Consider the following 12724-nt stretch of genomic DNA (forward strand, 5'->3'; position numbering starts at 1 on the left):
CTCTGCGTCACGGCTATTTTCTCCTTTTAAAAAATATATATTTGTTTTACTTTTTAGAAAAAGTTGAGAATTATTTTATATTTTGACAGTATATTTGAGAAACAGAGCTATGAGTAGGATATTGTCGCTGTCTGTCTGTGGTGACTATGTTTATTCAGCATCAGTGTTGCTGACACACAGTGTGTATGAATGGAGAATGCAGTGAGGGACTGTCCCGTCCCATCCTGTCCTGTGTGTCCTGTCCTGTGTCCTGTCCTGTGTACTGGCCCGTCCCTGTCCTGTCTTGTCTGACTGTCTAACAGCACTGTTGAGGCCGCAGAGAGGTCCCTATTGAGGCCTCTGATTTATGGCTGCTTCGGGACGCAGGATATTGTTGCACAGCCATGGTCTTTGTGCGTGTGTACACCACACACACACACACAGACTGAAGGGATGGGGGAGGGGGGGAGGTCTCAGCCAGCAATTAAAAGTCTTGCCTCTTCCACTGTCTGCTCCTTTGTGCAAACAGAATGTCTCCCTACCTCCCCCACTGTTTCTCCTGGTCTCCATAGCACAGCATGTCATTGAGAACACGATATGGAATTCACTATATCTGTGAAACGTCTGCCATAGCTTATGTTGGTGAAGAGTTTTCTCTCTCTAGTCTAAACCACCAGTTGTTTGAGTGTTTCTGGATCGAATGGCGATAATATATATTTTTTTGTATCTATCTTGACTTAGTGGGAGTGTGCATGAAAAGTGCACACTCCCACAAATATTTTCATAAATAACAGATATACAAGCTCTCACTTTGTGCCACGCTGCGAGCTTCTACATCTGCTATTTTTGAAAATATCGAAAATGTTTGGGACATTTTGAACAATTTTGAATTTCTTTAACACAAATCTTCTCTTCTGGGGGCCCCTGGCACAAAACATTTTCAGATGGGGGTCCACGGCCAAATACATATCAATCTGGGGGTCCTTGACATGAACATGTTTGAGAACCAGTGCCCTAAAGCATTGTTTCCTAAACAGTGGTCGACCCGGGACCCATGTTTGGGTTGTGAACCAATTTTTATGGGTCGAGAACGTATCCCCTTTTTTCGATTCCTTAATAAAATACAAATAGGGTTAGGGTTAGATCATTTCTTAAGATTTAAACGTTTTAACAAAACAAATCACAACTTTTCATCAATTAAAAACAATTCCAAAATGGTTCAAAAGTATTTCATAAATCAAATCTAATAATTTCCGTAAAAACATTTAAAAGACGGTTAAGAAGTGAAAATAGCAAATCCACAAGCTCGACACACGGGACACGTTGTGAGCTTGTAGATCTGCTATTTTCACTAGTTTGGGTCCCGGGCAAAATAATGTCTAATATCTCAATATCTCTCTTGAGCTGAAAAGTTTGGGAAGCACTGCAGTGGTTCTCAACCAGTGGTCCCGGGACCACCAGTGGTCCTTGAGGAGTTTCCGGGTGGTCCCCAGTTATATGATGGAGAGTTGGTAACCAAATGGACTTCGATCTTTAACTCTTGAGTGTAAAATGAAACCAAATGGACCCTTACACTCTCATGAGTTAAATTATTGTTAAACATCTGCATTACTTAATTTACAAGAAGTCTACACAATTAGAGAATGTAGACGAATTATTGTTATCTCTCCTATGGTACCAACATCAATACAGCATGGATGGAATTGTGGACAAAATCTGATCCAACGAAGTTTTGGGTCTTGAGAGGCTAAATCTCATCAAACGGTCGTCTGTGGCTCAAATGCCGAATAAATAATTGACCTTGATACGAAAAGGGTTGAAAACCATTGCCCTAAAGGATCTTTTTGGTCTTCCAGGTCCAGCTGCAGGCCGTCTCTCAGAGTAAACACGTGGCCCACTTCCTGGTGGAGGTGTCTGGGCTGCAGAGACAGCTGACGGAGGCCGACTCGGTGCTGATGGTGTGGATGGAGGTCCAGAGGACCTGGCTCCACCTGCACAGCATCTTCATGGGCTGTGACGACATCCGTCTGCAGCTGCCCACCGACGCACGCAGGTTCCAAGACATAGACGCTGCCTTTCAGGTCAACTCTCATTTTCAGCATTTTTCCGGTATTTACCGTTCCCGCAGTGATACGTGGTCGGGATGCTATATTATGGACTCCACCAACGTTATAGGAAGACCCACCCGTAGACCCGCCCTACCTGTGTTTGATTGGTTAAGGTTAGGTTTAGACATAGTTTTACTGAGGTTAAGGTTAGGTTTAGACCTTGGGGCGTAGAAAGCTGAAAGCTGAACTTGTCCAAGTTATCTTGGTACTGAATGCCTGTATTATATGAAGTTTCATTCAAATCAGACCCCAAATTAAGGCTGTATACTGATGACAAGAATGTGTAGACAGACGTCTGTCTGTCTACACATTCTTGTCATCAGACAGACAGACAGACAGACAGACAGGCTGTATACTGATGACAAGAATGTGTAGACAGACGTCTGTCTGTCTACACATTCTTGTCATCAGACAGACAGACTGACAGACAGACAGACAGACAGACAGACTAATGGATGAAGGATATACAGTACCATACCATAATACAACCTGTCGTTTATAGGCATATCATAGAGGACAAAAAAACTTTAATAGTTTTTAATATATTTATAAAATGTATGTATTAATTACTGAAATATGACATACTGTATTTGCTTATAGGAGCTGGTGTTGGACAGTGCCAAGACCAAGAATGTCATCGAGGCCACCAACAAACGTCATCTATTTGAGAAGCTGGAGGATCTACAGAAAAGGTTGATGGCTAACGTTCGTCTGCTGAGTAATATAAGTTGTGTTTGCCAGTGTTACATTCTATGCTCATTGCTCACTGCTTCCACACTGTGTTTTTTTCTAAAGACTGGCGCTGTGTGAAAAGGCTCTGGCAGAGTATCTGGAGACTAAGAGACTGGCCTTCCCACGCTTCTACTTCGTGTCTTCAGCAGACCTACTGGACATCCTGTCCAAGGGCAGTCGCCCCAGAGCGGTACGTCCACAGTGGGACTATATCATCACATCGTCACTATTGTAATATACAAGTTGTTAGTAAGTGATCTTGTGTAAATTTAACCGTGTGATGTCATTTAACAGATCACATGCCACCTCTCCAAACTGTTTGACAACATGGCCGACTTGGAGTTCTCCGAGGACGATCACAGGGACACGGGTGACGTCGCAGTGGGCATGTACAGCAAAGAGAGAGAATATGTCCCGTTCCAGACCGAGTGTCCCTGCCATGGTCCAGTAAGACTCTAACATTCAATATGGCAGCCTCCACACTTCACTGGTACAGCTGTGTGACGAGACACACTGGTGTGCTAGCGTCTAGATGCGCCTTGGGGTTTTCGGACAACCACACATTATTATTGCGATATATACTGTACAACTTTACAAAAAATATATCTTTTAATTTACTACTGTATATCAGTACTTTCTTTTTTTACCATTTTACCAACCTGGCAGCCCTCGTTTGTTTTCACAAATTCTCAAAAATAGAGAAAATAGCAGATCTAATAAGCTCGTTTTGCATTGCAACACATTGTGAGCTTGTAGATATGCTATTTTTGAAATTTCAAGTATACAATTAGTGGTTCAACTTTTTGTTTTGCATTTGTACATATGTTACAGGGGCTATTTTGCATGGATATGGAGCCCATATGAGCGGTGCCAGGTGTTGACTTGAGACTTTAACCTTCCCTTTGGTGTGCCTTGGGGAAACTATACCTACCACCTAACTATCTATCTAATGTCTTGCATCAGGTGGAGGTGTGGCTGACCCGGCTGGAGAGCTCCATGAGGGACAGTGTCAGAGGTCACCTGTCCGAGGCGGTGTGCGTGTACGAGGACAGGACCAGGGAGCAGTGGGTGCTGGACCACCCCGCCCAGGTGGCCCTCACCGGCTCTCAGGTCTGGTGGAGCAACGACATGGACCTGGCCTTCAGGAGACTGGAGGAAGGCTTCGAGTCCGCTTTGAAAGACTACAATAAGAAACAGGTGTGTTTAAATAAGGATTTAGATTTAGATTCTTTCTAACCACTTAAAACCTATTATACTAAGTTGACTGGGGTCCCCCAGGTGTCTGTACTTGGCCTTTACTTTTCCCTCTACACCAAATCTCCTAGCTGAGCGCTTGTAGATCTGCTATTTTTGCTGAATGTACAGCTATTTTCACCAAATGTTATTAGGGTTTTATGGTTAAATGAATTGCGGGTTATCCTGTTGTAACATGTCCTGTAAACTGGACAACTAAACATTTCTTTCCCCAGCTCTCATTTCAAACTCTGACTTGAAAGAACAAAAAAAATAAAGATCTACCTTGGTTTTTTAGAGAAACACCTGATATTTGCAAAAGAGATCCTGCCAATCAAAACCTTGCTGTTATGAAGCACTGCTTTGTTTCGTTTTTTGAAGCGCCTTCTTTTTTTCTTTTTTTTGTGCACAGCTGTAAACTTCAAGACGTAGAAATTGTAGGGATCCATCACAAAAGGCAAGGCAGCCCAGACTGTGATATCGTCTCTGTCCGAAACTGTTACATTTCAGGATTCAAATTCAAAAACAGCAAAAGAAGCCGATCTAGAATCAGAATCAGCTTTATGGTTCCCATTGGTTCCCATTGTGTTGTTATTTCCATAGAAAAAACATAAAGGGAATAAGAAGGGGGGGGGGCAAGGGTGAAAACAAATGATCTACATATTTACACATGGTAAATGTGTTATATCTTATCTGAGATAAGATATATAAGGTAACTAAATAGGAAGGCTCATAGCCGAAATGTGAGTACTTTGTCCTCCATTTAATTGACATTTTTGGATGTGCTACCCTTTTGGGATTAAAAAAAAAATACCTTCTTTTGATGTGTATAAGATGAAGGTGCGTGAGCATAGCGGCAGATGTATATACTGTGCATGATATACTTATGAACGTTAGTTAAGGTGCTAGAAAAACACAACAAAAGACAAAAGACAGTGCGTTGTACATGAGATTAAGGTGCAAAATGTCAGCTTCGCTCCGCGTTTCGAGCTTGTGTATCTGCTACTTTCTGATGCTTCTGTGTGACGCTGTAGGATGATCGAGTAGGGCATTATTGACGGGAAAAAAAACACTATACGTTAAAACCTGGAGATACGAGCTTTCTGCCCGACAGCGAGGAGGATATCATGTTTACTCCGTGCACCTGCGGTGGAGGTGGGGACAGCTGTCAGAGCACACAGGCACCTGTTCCATTCTGTACCATGCTGCAGTGTTGACCTGAGTGGAGGGCTTTGGGGTTCAGCGGCCATGCTGTGGGGCTGAGCTCACAGTTGGTGTATTATAAATGCTGTCAGTTTCATCAGCGCTACTTAACCCATTCAGTCCGGGAACGCATACCGTGTCATTTTAGATTTGAGCTTTAGTCATTATTTCATACTTTGGGCTATTCAAAAAAGGCGGGTCTACAAGCTCGTAGCGCGGCACAAAACAACTGTGGAAAACAACTGCCTGGAACAAAATATTTTGATGGGTATCGGTGGCCAAAAACATATAATTTTGGGGTGTCCCTGGCAAGAAAAAGTTTGAGCACCACTGATATAACAATAGTTTTTCAGAAAACTGTTAGGATTTATAAGACATTTGTCAAATGTTTGACAAATGACAAATGTTCCCTAACAGAAACAAAAATATATATTCAATGATTTTCCATGATTTTTCAAAAATAGCAGATTTTTGCAGATCTTGTATATCCACAATTTTTTAATAACCAAAGAAATCTTAAAATGACACAGATGCGTTCCCGGGTTGAATGGGTTAAGGTTAGCATGTCCTTGGCCCGCTGTTTGAATAATCTCTCTCTCTCTCTCTCTCTCTCTCTCTCTCCCTCCAACTCTCTCTCTACTGCACTGATTGAATCTGCTGTCATGCACCAACTGGTGATAAATGCAGGCCCTCCACTGGTGTTTTAGTCAAAAGAGGAAACAGGAGTGTGGCAAGATTACTTCTCATTTGACTCGCTGTTATGAGGATCCAGAACACTGTGTTCATATCATTACATGTGTGGACGCACGCACACATACACGCACACACACACACACACACACACACACACACACACACACACACACACACACACACACACACACACACACACACACACACACACACACACACACACACACACACACACACACACACACACACACACACACACACACACACACACACACACACACACTCTTTGATGATGAGGTTCATGCTTATTTGGTCCACCCACACAGACAGGAATGCATAACCTTGCATGATGCAAGCAATGTCACTTCTGACAGAAACAAATTGTTCTAAAACGTTTTCGTGTGTCAGACAAAACGTGGAAACCTCGCTCAACATACTGTAAACACGTCAGGCTGCTAACGCTCAATGCACTTCTTCTTTCCATAGCTTAAAATTAGGAGTGCAATTATCGGTTAATGTCTTAGTGATTGCTCTATCAATTATCGAGAACGTGTCTATTTTTTTATTCAACAAGTCAGCGTGAATGTATTTCTTTTTTTTAATAATAGGCTAAATTGTTTAGTATGATTAAACACTTAAAGGTAGGGTAAGTGATTTTCTTTGGTTAAAATAAGTGTTCAATAGCTCTAGATTCTGAAAGTACTTATTGCTATAGAGTGTTTGTTCAGTAACAGGAGTCTCTCCAGCTCTTTATTACCAATTTCATCCAATAAGGATAGATAACTCAGTCAGGATACAGATTAAACAAGTTGAAATTGGAAGTGATGACACAAATACATGAGCAGACACAATTGGAACTGGAACACTATAGAAATGAAGCTGATAAATGGGTACTCTCTTCTGATTGGCCTTTTAACAAAAACGTTTTGTTTTAACCAAAACATATTAATACTTACCTTTTAGCCCTAAAATCTGAATAAACTGTATTGTCACATCACAGGTTTACAGGTGTAAAACAGTGGGTGAAATTAGTTTTTTTGCAAGCTCCATCGTTTTTGTTATTTCCGTAAAGAAGAGGGGGGCAAGGGGGAAGAGAGATCAATCAATAAAAAACTAAACGAATGATCTACATTACTTTGGTACTTTGTCGTATAACGGTGTCACGCAATTAAGAGAGATGTGCTATAATCAATCAAATCGATTATTTTGACTAACTGTTCCACCCCTACTATCTACGTCCTTTTCCCCCTCTTCCAATCTTCCAGATTGTCCAGCTGAACTCTCTGATCAACATGCTGCTGGGAGAGCTGAGCTCTGGAGACAGACAGAAGATCATGACCATCTGTACCATCGATGTCCATGCAAGAGACGTGGTGTCCAACCTCATCAGTCTAAAGGTTAGATTATGACCATAAAGGTTAGATTATGACCATATGTAGCATCGATGTCCATGCAAGAGACATAGTGAGCAACCTCACCACTTTGAAGGTTGGTGGGAACCAAGTCACTCTCAGCATCATCATTATGTCTTAGACAGAGGTGGCCTTAAGTGTCTGGGGGCCCGTTTCAAGAGCTAATGCGGGCCCCCAAAGTCCAGAACCCCCCACTTGTGGGTGTGGCTAGGGAAGGAATAGCATAACGTCAGAAACTGTATTTATTTACAGTAAAATACACAAATAAAGCGGAGACAGTAAAACCTTTGATCTGAATAGTGGTTCTTCTTATACATTATTTCGTATAGACGTAACTTATAGCCAGTGAAACAACAGTGAAATTAACCACTTAATTTCAACCTGGCATCCATAACGCATCACACGCTTGTAGATCATTAAACTGTTCCTCTTTTTGCTGGGGACCCCCTTAAGGACCCCCTTGAGAGCCACTGCAGTAGACAACTGACACGGGTCTAGAATGGGTCTTTGATTGATATTAAAAAGGGTCTAGACTGGGTCTCTGATTGATATTGCGTCCCTTACTCCCCAGGTCACCAGCTCCCAGGCGTTCAGGTGGTTGTCCCAGCTGCGTCACCGCTGGGACGACACAGAGCAGCACTGTTACGTTAACATCTGTGACGCTCAATTCCTCTACTCATATGAGTACCTGGGCAACACCCCCCGCCTGGTCATCACACCCCTCACAGACAGGTAAACCTATTTAGTATTATCATGTAGAGCAAGGGTTCCCAAACTTTTCATCATATTTGAACTGGGGACCCCCCAAAATAATCATATTTAAACTGAGGACCCCCCACCCTGACAAGCACTTGGAATTGTAGGCATTACATTTAGTTTGACTCACAACGCTTGCAGATTGGCTATTTTCACACAATGATTGCCTCTCTCTTGCGTAATATTTGACAATTTGGCCAATTTTGTATTAAAAAGGTCTTAGTCATTAAATTGTCACTTTAGAAATGTGCAGACATACCCTGTATCCATGTTGGTTCCATTTGTACATTCTCAGAGTTAAATGAACACAGCCGACTTGACTTCACTGTGTTATATGTTATACCGTAGGTGTTACATCACGCTGACCCAGTCTCTCCACCTGACCATGAGCGGAGCCCCGGCCGGCCCTGCTGGCACCGGGAAGACAGAGACCACTAAGGACCTGGGCCGAGCCCTGGGAGTCATGGTGTATGTCTTCAACTGCTCTGAGCAGATGGACTATAAGGTCAGGCACACTTATAAATGGTTTTACTCTGCAGGAGTCTAGGCTTCTACTGTATAAGAGGGTCTGTCTATCTGTCTATCTTTCTTTTTTTTTTTTTTTATAACATTTTTTATCCCACGATTTTGTAACCCTATTGTTTTAACACCCAGTGCCAATTGTCTATGTAATCCTGGGCACTACCTTCCCTCTGCCAACCTAGGACGGCCCAGGGCCGAGCTCATGCCTCCTTCAATGCATGAGAGCCAACTGACCTTCTTGTCACCTGACAAGGGGGTCTGTCTATCTTTCTGTCTGGATCTAATCTCGCAAACAAGTACAGATCAGCGCCGCATTTCTTGTGCACACTGCCGGTAGGCCACAGAAGTATTTAAAGGTAGGTTAAGTGATTTTCTTTGGTTAAAATAAGTGTTAAATAGCTCTATATTCTGATAGTACTCATTGCTATAGAGTGTTTGTTCAGTAAAAGGAGTCTCCTTGTCTCTCCAGCTCTTTATAAAACAGAAAATGCATTTTTGTTTCAGTTTCAGTTTCATTTCCAATGTTATCCAATCAGGATAGAGAACTCAATCAGGATATAGATTAAACAAGTTAAATTGGAAGTGATGACACTAAGAAATGAGCATGCAAAATTGGAACTGGAACACTATAAAAATTAAGCTTAAAATGGGTACTTTCTCCTGATTGGCTGAGATTTTGACACCTACCGGAAAATGTATTTTCTGTTTATTAAAGAGCTGGAGAGACGGGGAGACTCCTGTTACTGAACAAACACTCTATAGCAATGATTACTATCAGAATATAGTGCTTTAACCTTTTTAAAAAATATCACTTACCCTACCTTTAACTCAAATGTTATAATCGAGGTCAGTGGGGTTCGGATGGGAGCTGAAATCATGAACAAATTAGGAGTCATATGTCATAGATATGTCAGAAGACTGAAGAAGGTTGGCCACATGAAGTCTAACATCCACGTTGGAGCCAACCACGCTGTTCCCATGTGCTGTTGTTGTTTGTTGTTGGTATTTTTGTCATTGTACATTTGCACAAATGTGAAATTTGTCCTTTGCATTTATTGTAGGCATGTAACTATTTATCGTAAATCGATTCACATCGACTCAAACTGGTGACAATTTAAATTGATTTAATTAAAAAATGTATTGCGATGCTAACAGCAGGAAAAAAAGAAGAAAATACAGGAAGAGAATTGATTCATTTGATACTGTATCGAAAAGAGGATGAGAGAAAACACAGTATTGTAAAAAGAAAAATTTAAGGGAAGAAAATACTGGATTTGAGTAAGAGAAACACTCATTTTGTGTATTTTTTTGGGAAAAATCAAATCGTATCGTGAGTTGAGTGAATCGTTGTATGCCTAATTTATAGATCCTAACGATTAGGAGCAGTGGGCAGTATACTCTAGATCCTGAGATCCACATGATTCAATTTACTTTTACATTTATGATATTTTTTTTTCTTCTCGTAAGCCCATCATTCTGTCAATTGTAGAACTTCTCTGGGGTTCTTGGTGTTATTATATCAATGCAGAATGTCATTGTCTCTGGTATGATTTCAGTCCATTGGAAACATCTACAAAGGCCTGACCCAGACTGGAGCGTGGGGATGTTTCGACGAGTTCAACAGGATCTCTGTGGAGGTTCTGTCGGTGGTGGCGGTGCAGGTCAAAACCATCCAGGACGCCATCCGTAACAAGAAGAAACGGTATGTCGCTGTCACTTCTTCTACGACAGTGGTTCATGTCACCCCCACGTTGATATGTATTTGGCTGTGGACGACCCCATCTGAGAATGTGTTGTGCCAGGGACTCCCAGAAGAGAAGATTTGTGTTAAAAACATTCGTAATATACTACATGCCATGCTATCTAACATGCTATCTTGTTGAAATGTGCTATACAAATAAAACGGCCTTGCCTTGCCTTGCCTACCGCAGCTTCCTGTTCCTGGATGAGGAGATCTGGTTGAAGCCGTCCGTGGGGATCTTCATCACCATGAACCCCGGCTACGCAGGCAGGGCGGAGCTCCCAGAGAACCTCAAGGCTCTGTTCAGGTTGGGAGTGAAAGCAAAACGATACAAAACAAAAGGGAAGATAAACATCGTCTCTGTTCATCTTCAGGATTCAAATGCAAAAATAGCAGATCTACAAGCTCGAAACGCGGCACGAAACGCGGAGCGAAACGCGGAGCGAAACGCGGAGCGAAGCGGCGCGTTTTGAGCTTGTGGATCTGCTATTTTTAATACTTTCGTGTGATGAAGACAAATACAAAACAATGTACAAAGGAGAAAAATGTGAATGACACCTCCTTTCTATGGTAGTTAACAAAAGATATGGAGATAAGAGGTTTCTGCCCGACGATATGTAATGATGATCCTTTGGTCCTGCTTGTAGACCCTGTGCCATGGTGGTCCCGGATGTGGAGCTGATCTGTGAGATCATGCTGGTGGCCGAGGGATTCCTGAGCGCCAAGCTGTTGGCCAGGAAGTTCATCACCCTGTACACCCTGTGTAGAGAGCTGCTGTCCAAACAGGTAGATCACCCTGTACACCCTCTACACCAGTGGTGTCTGTACCAGTGGTGGGTCTTTTTTTTTTTTTTATCCCGCGATTTTGTAACCCTTATTTTTCACACAGTGCCAATTTTCTAAGTGATCCTGGGCGCTACACTCCCCTCACCAGCCTAGGGAGGCCAGGGCCGAGCTCATGCCTCCTTCAATGCATGAGAGCCAACTGAACTTCTTGTCACCTGACAGGGGGGAGTTTCCCTGGTTGGACGTAGCGAGTGGAATGAACACGTTATTCCAACCAGTTCCTTTCCCCTCCATCAGGCGCCCCGGCTGTCATGGGGGAGGCGGTATAGCGACCAGGATTACTACATGTTTTTGTATTAACTACCCTGAGAGACATGGGGAGAACATGCAAACTCCACACAGAGTAGGCCCTTTCGCCAACCCCACCTAGGGCAGAACAGTGGTGGGTCTTTGATTGATACTAAAATGGGTATAGAACGGTTCTTTGATTGATATTAAAACGGGTCTAGAACGGGTCTAGAATCGGTCTTTGACTGATATTGAAACGGGTCTAGAATGGGTCTTTGATATTAAAACGGTTATATAAAGATTCTTTGATTGATATTAACTCATTCCCTGCCTAGAACGACTAAAACGACTTTTGTCCTTTAAGCCCCCTCTGCCAAGAACGACTAAAACGACTTTTAATTTTTTTTCTTATTTATTTATTTATTTTTTAACCCAAAGACCAAGGAGATATGATTTGTTGAAGATCTAGACTCCCATCCACTTCATTGTTAACTTAAAACTTAAACATTTTGTATCTCGGCTCCTGAGTACTTTTTTTTTTTAATTAAAAATCTCTGGCAGTGGGCAAACGCAAAAAAATAAAGTTCTGGCAGTGAATGAGTTAAAACAGGTCTAAAATGTATTTTTTAATTTCTTACAAATAATTTCTGCGTCACTTTTTTGATCTTGAGTGTTGCATTCTGTGTGAGAAACCTTTTTTTTATATAGCAAATCATTTCATTTTAACCATATTTTTAATGATGATGGGATATTATACTTGTGCCTATCTTTCAGGACCACTATGACTGGGGCCTTCGTGCTGTGAAGTCTGTCTTGGTGGTGGCAGGGGCGCTAAGGAGAGGGGACAAGACCAGACCAGAGGACCAGGTCACTATCGTCACATCAATCCATCATCAGATCCATCTGTGCCACGTAATGTCACCCCGCACGACCGCCGTGAACCCCCCTGACGTGGCGTGTTCCTGTGTTTGCAGGTGTTGATGCGTGCGCTGAGGGACTTCAACGTGCCTAAGATCGTCACCGAGGACGTGGCCATCTTCCTGGGCCTGCTGGGAGACCTGTTCCCAGGCCTGGTGGTGGAGAGGAACAGAGACCCGGAGTTTGAACAGGCCGTTCGCCGGACCACCCTGGAGCTCCGGCTGCAGCCCGAGGAGGCGTTCATTCTAAAGGTCTAGTGCACAGTCTTTGTGGGGGTCTTTTTATGTATGAAATTCTCTTAATTTCTTTTTAGAAATGTATTTTTGTTTGTTCTTTACTTTTAGAAAATCTTT

The 12724-nt window shown here is 42.4% G+C and overlaps 1 protein-coding gene across 1 annotated transcript in view; it reads left to right on the forward strand.

Annotated features, from left to right (window-relative positions):
* LOC308083427 (dynein axonemal heavy chain 11) overlaps window positions 1–12724 on the forward strand; it is a gene marked incomplete at both ends in the record, with an annotated part of 121990 nt that overhangs the window by 24962 nt on the left and 84304 nt on the right. Inside the window, 13 exons of the mRNA XM_080425742.1 lie at window positions 1836–2060; window positions 2688–2779; window positions 2883–3009; window positions 3114–3266; window positions 3783–4016; window positions 7214–7345; window positions 7932–8092; window positions 8465–8621; window positions 10195–10340; window positions 10570–10686; window positions 11027–11165; window positions 12228–12320; window positions 12428–12622. Of these exons, the coding sequence (XP_080281868.1) occupies window positions 1836–2060; window positions 2688–2779; window positions 2883–3009; window positions 3114–3266; window positions 3783–4016; window positions 7214–7345; window positions 7932–8092; window positions 8465–8621; window positions 10195–10340; window positions 10570–10686; window positions 11027–11165; window positions 12228–12320; window positions 12428–12622 (1971 nt within the window). The remainder of the gene's footprint in view (window positions 1–1835; window positions 2061–2687; window positions 2780–2882; window positions 3010–3113; window positions 3267–3782; window positions 4017–7213; window positions 7346–7931; window positions 8093–8464; window positions 8622–10194; window positions 10341–10569; window positions 10687–11026; window positions 11166–12227; window positions 12321–12427; window positions 12623–12724) is intronic.

Source organism: Gymnoscopelus braueri (assembly GCF_963280865.1).
Source record: "Gymnoscopelus braueri genome assembly, chromosome: 4".
Classification (NCBI taxonomy): domain Eukaryota; kingdom Metazoa; phylum Chordata; class Actinopteri; order Myctophiformes; family Myctophidae; genus Gymnoscopelus; species Gymnoscopelus braueri.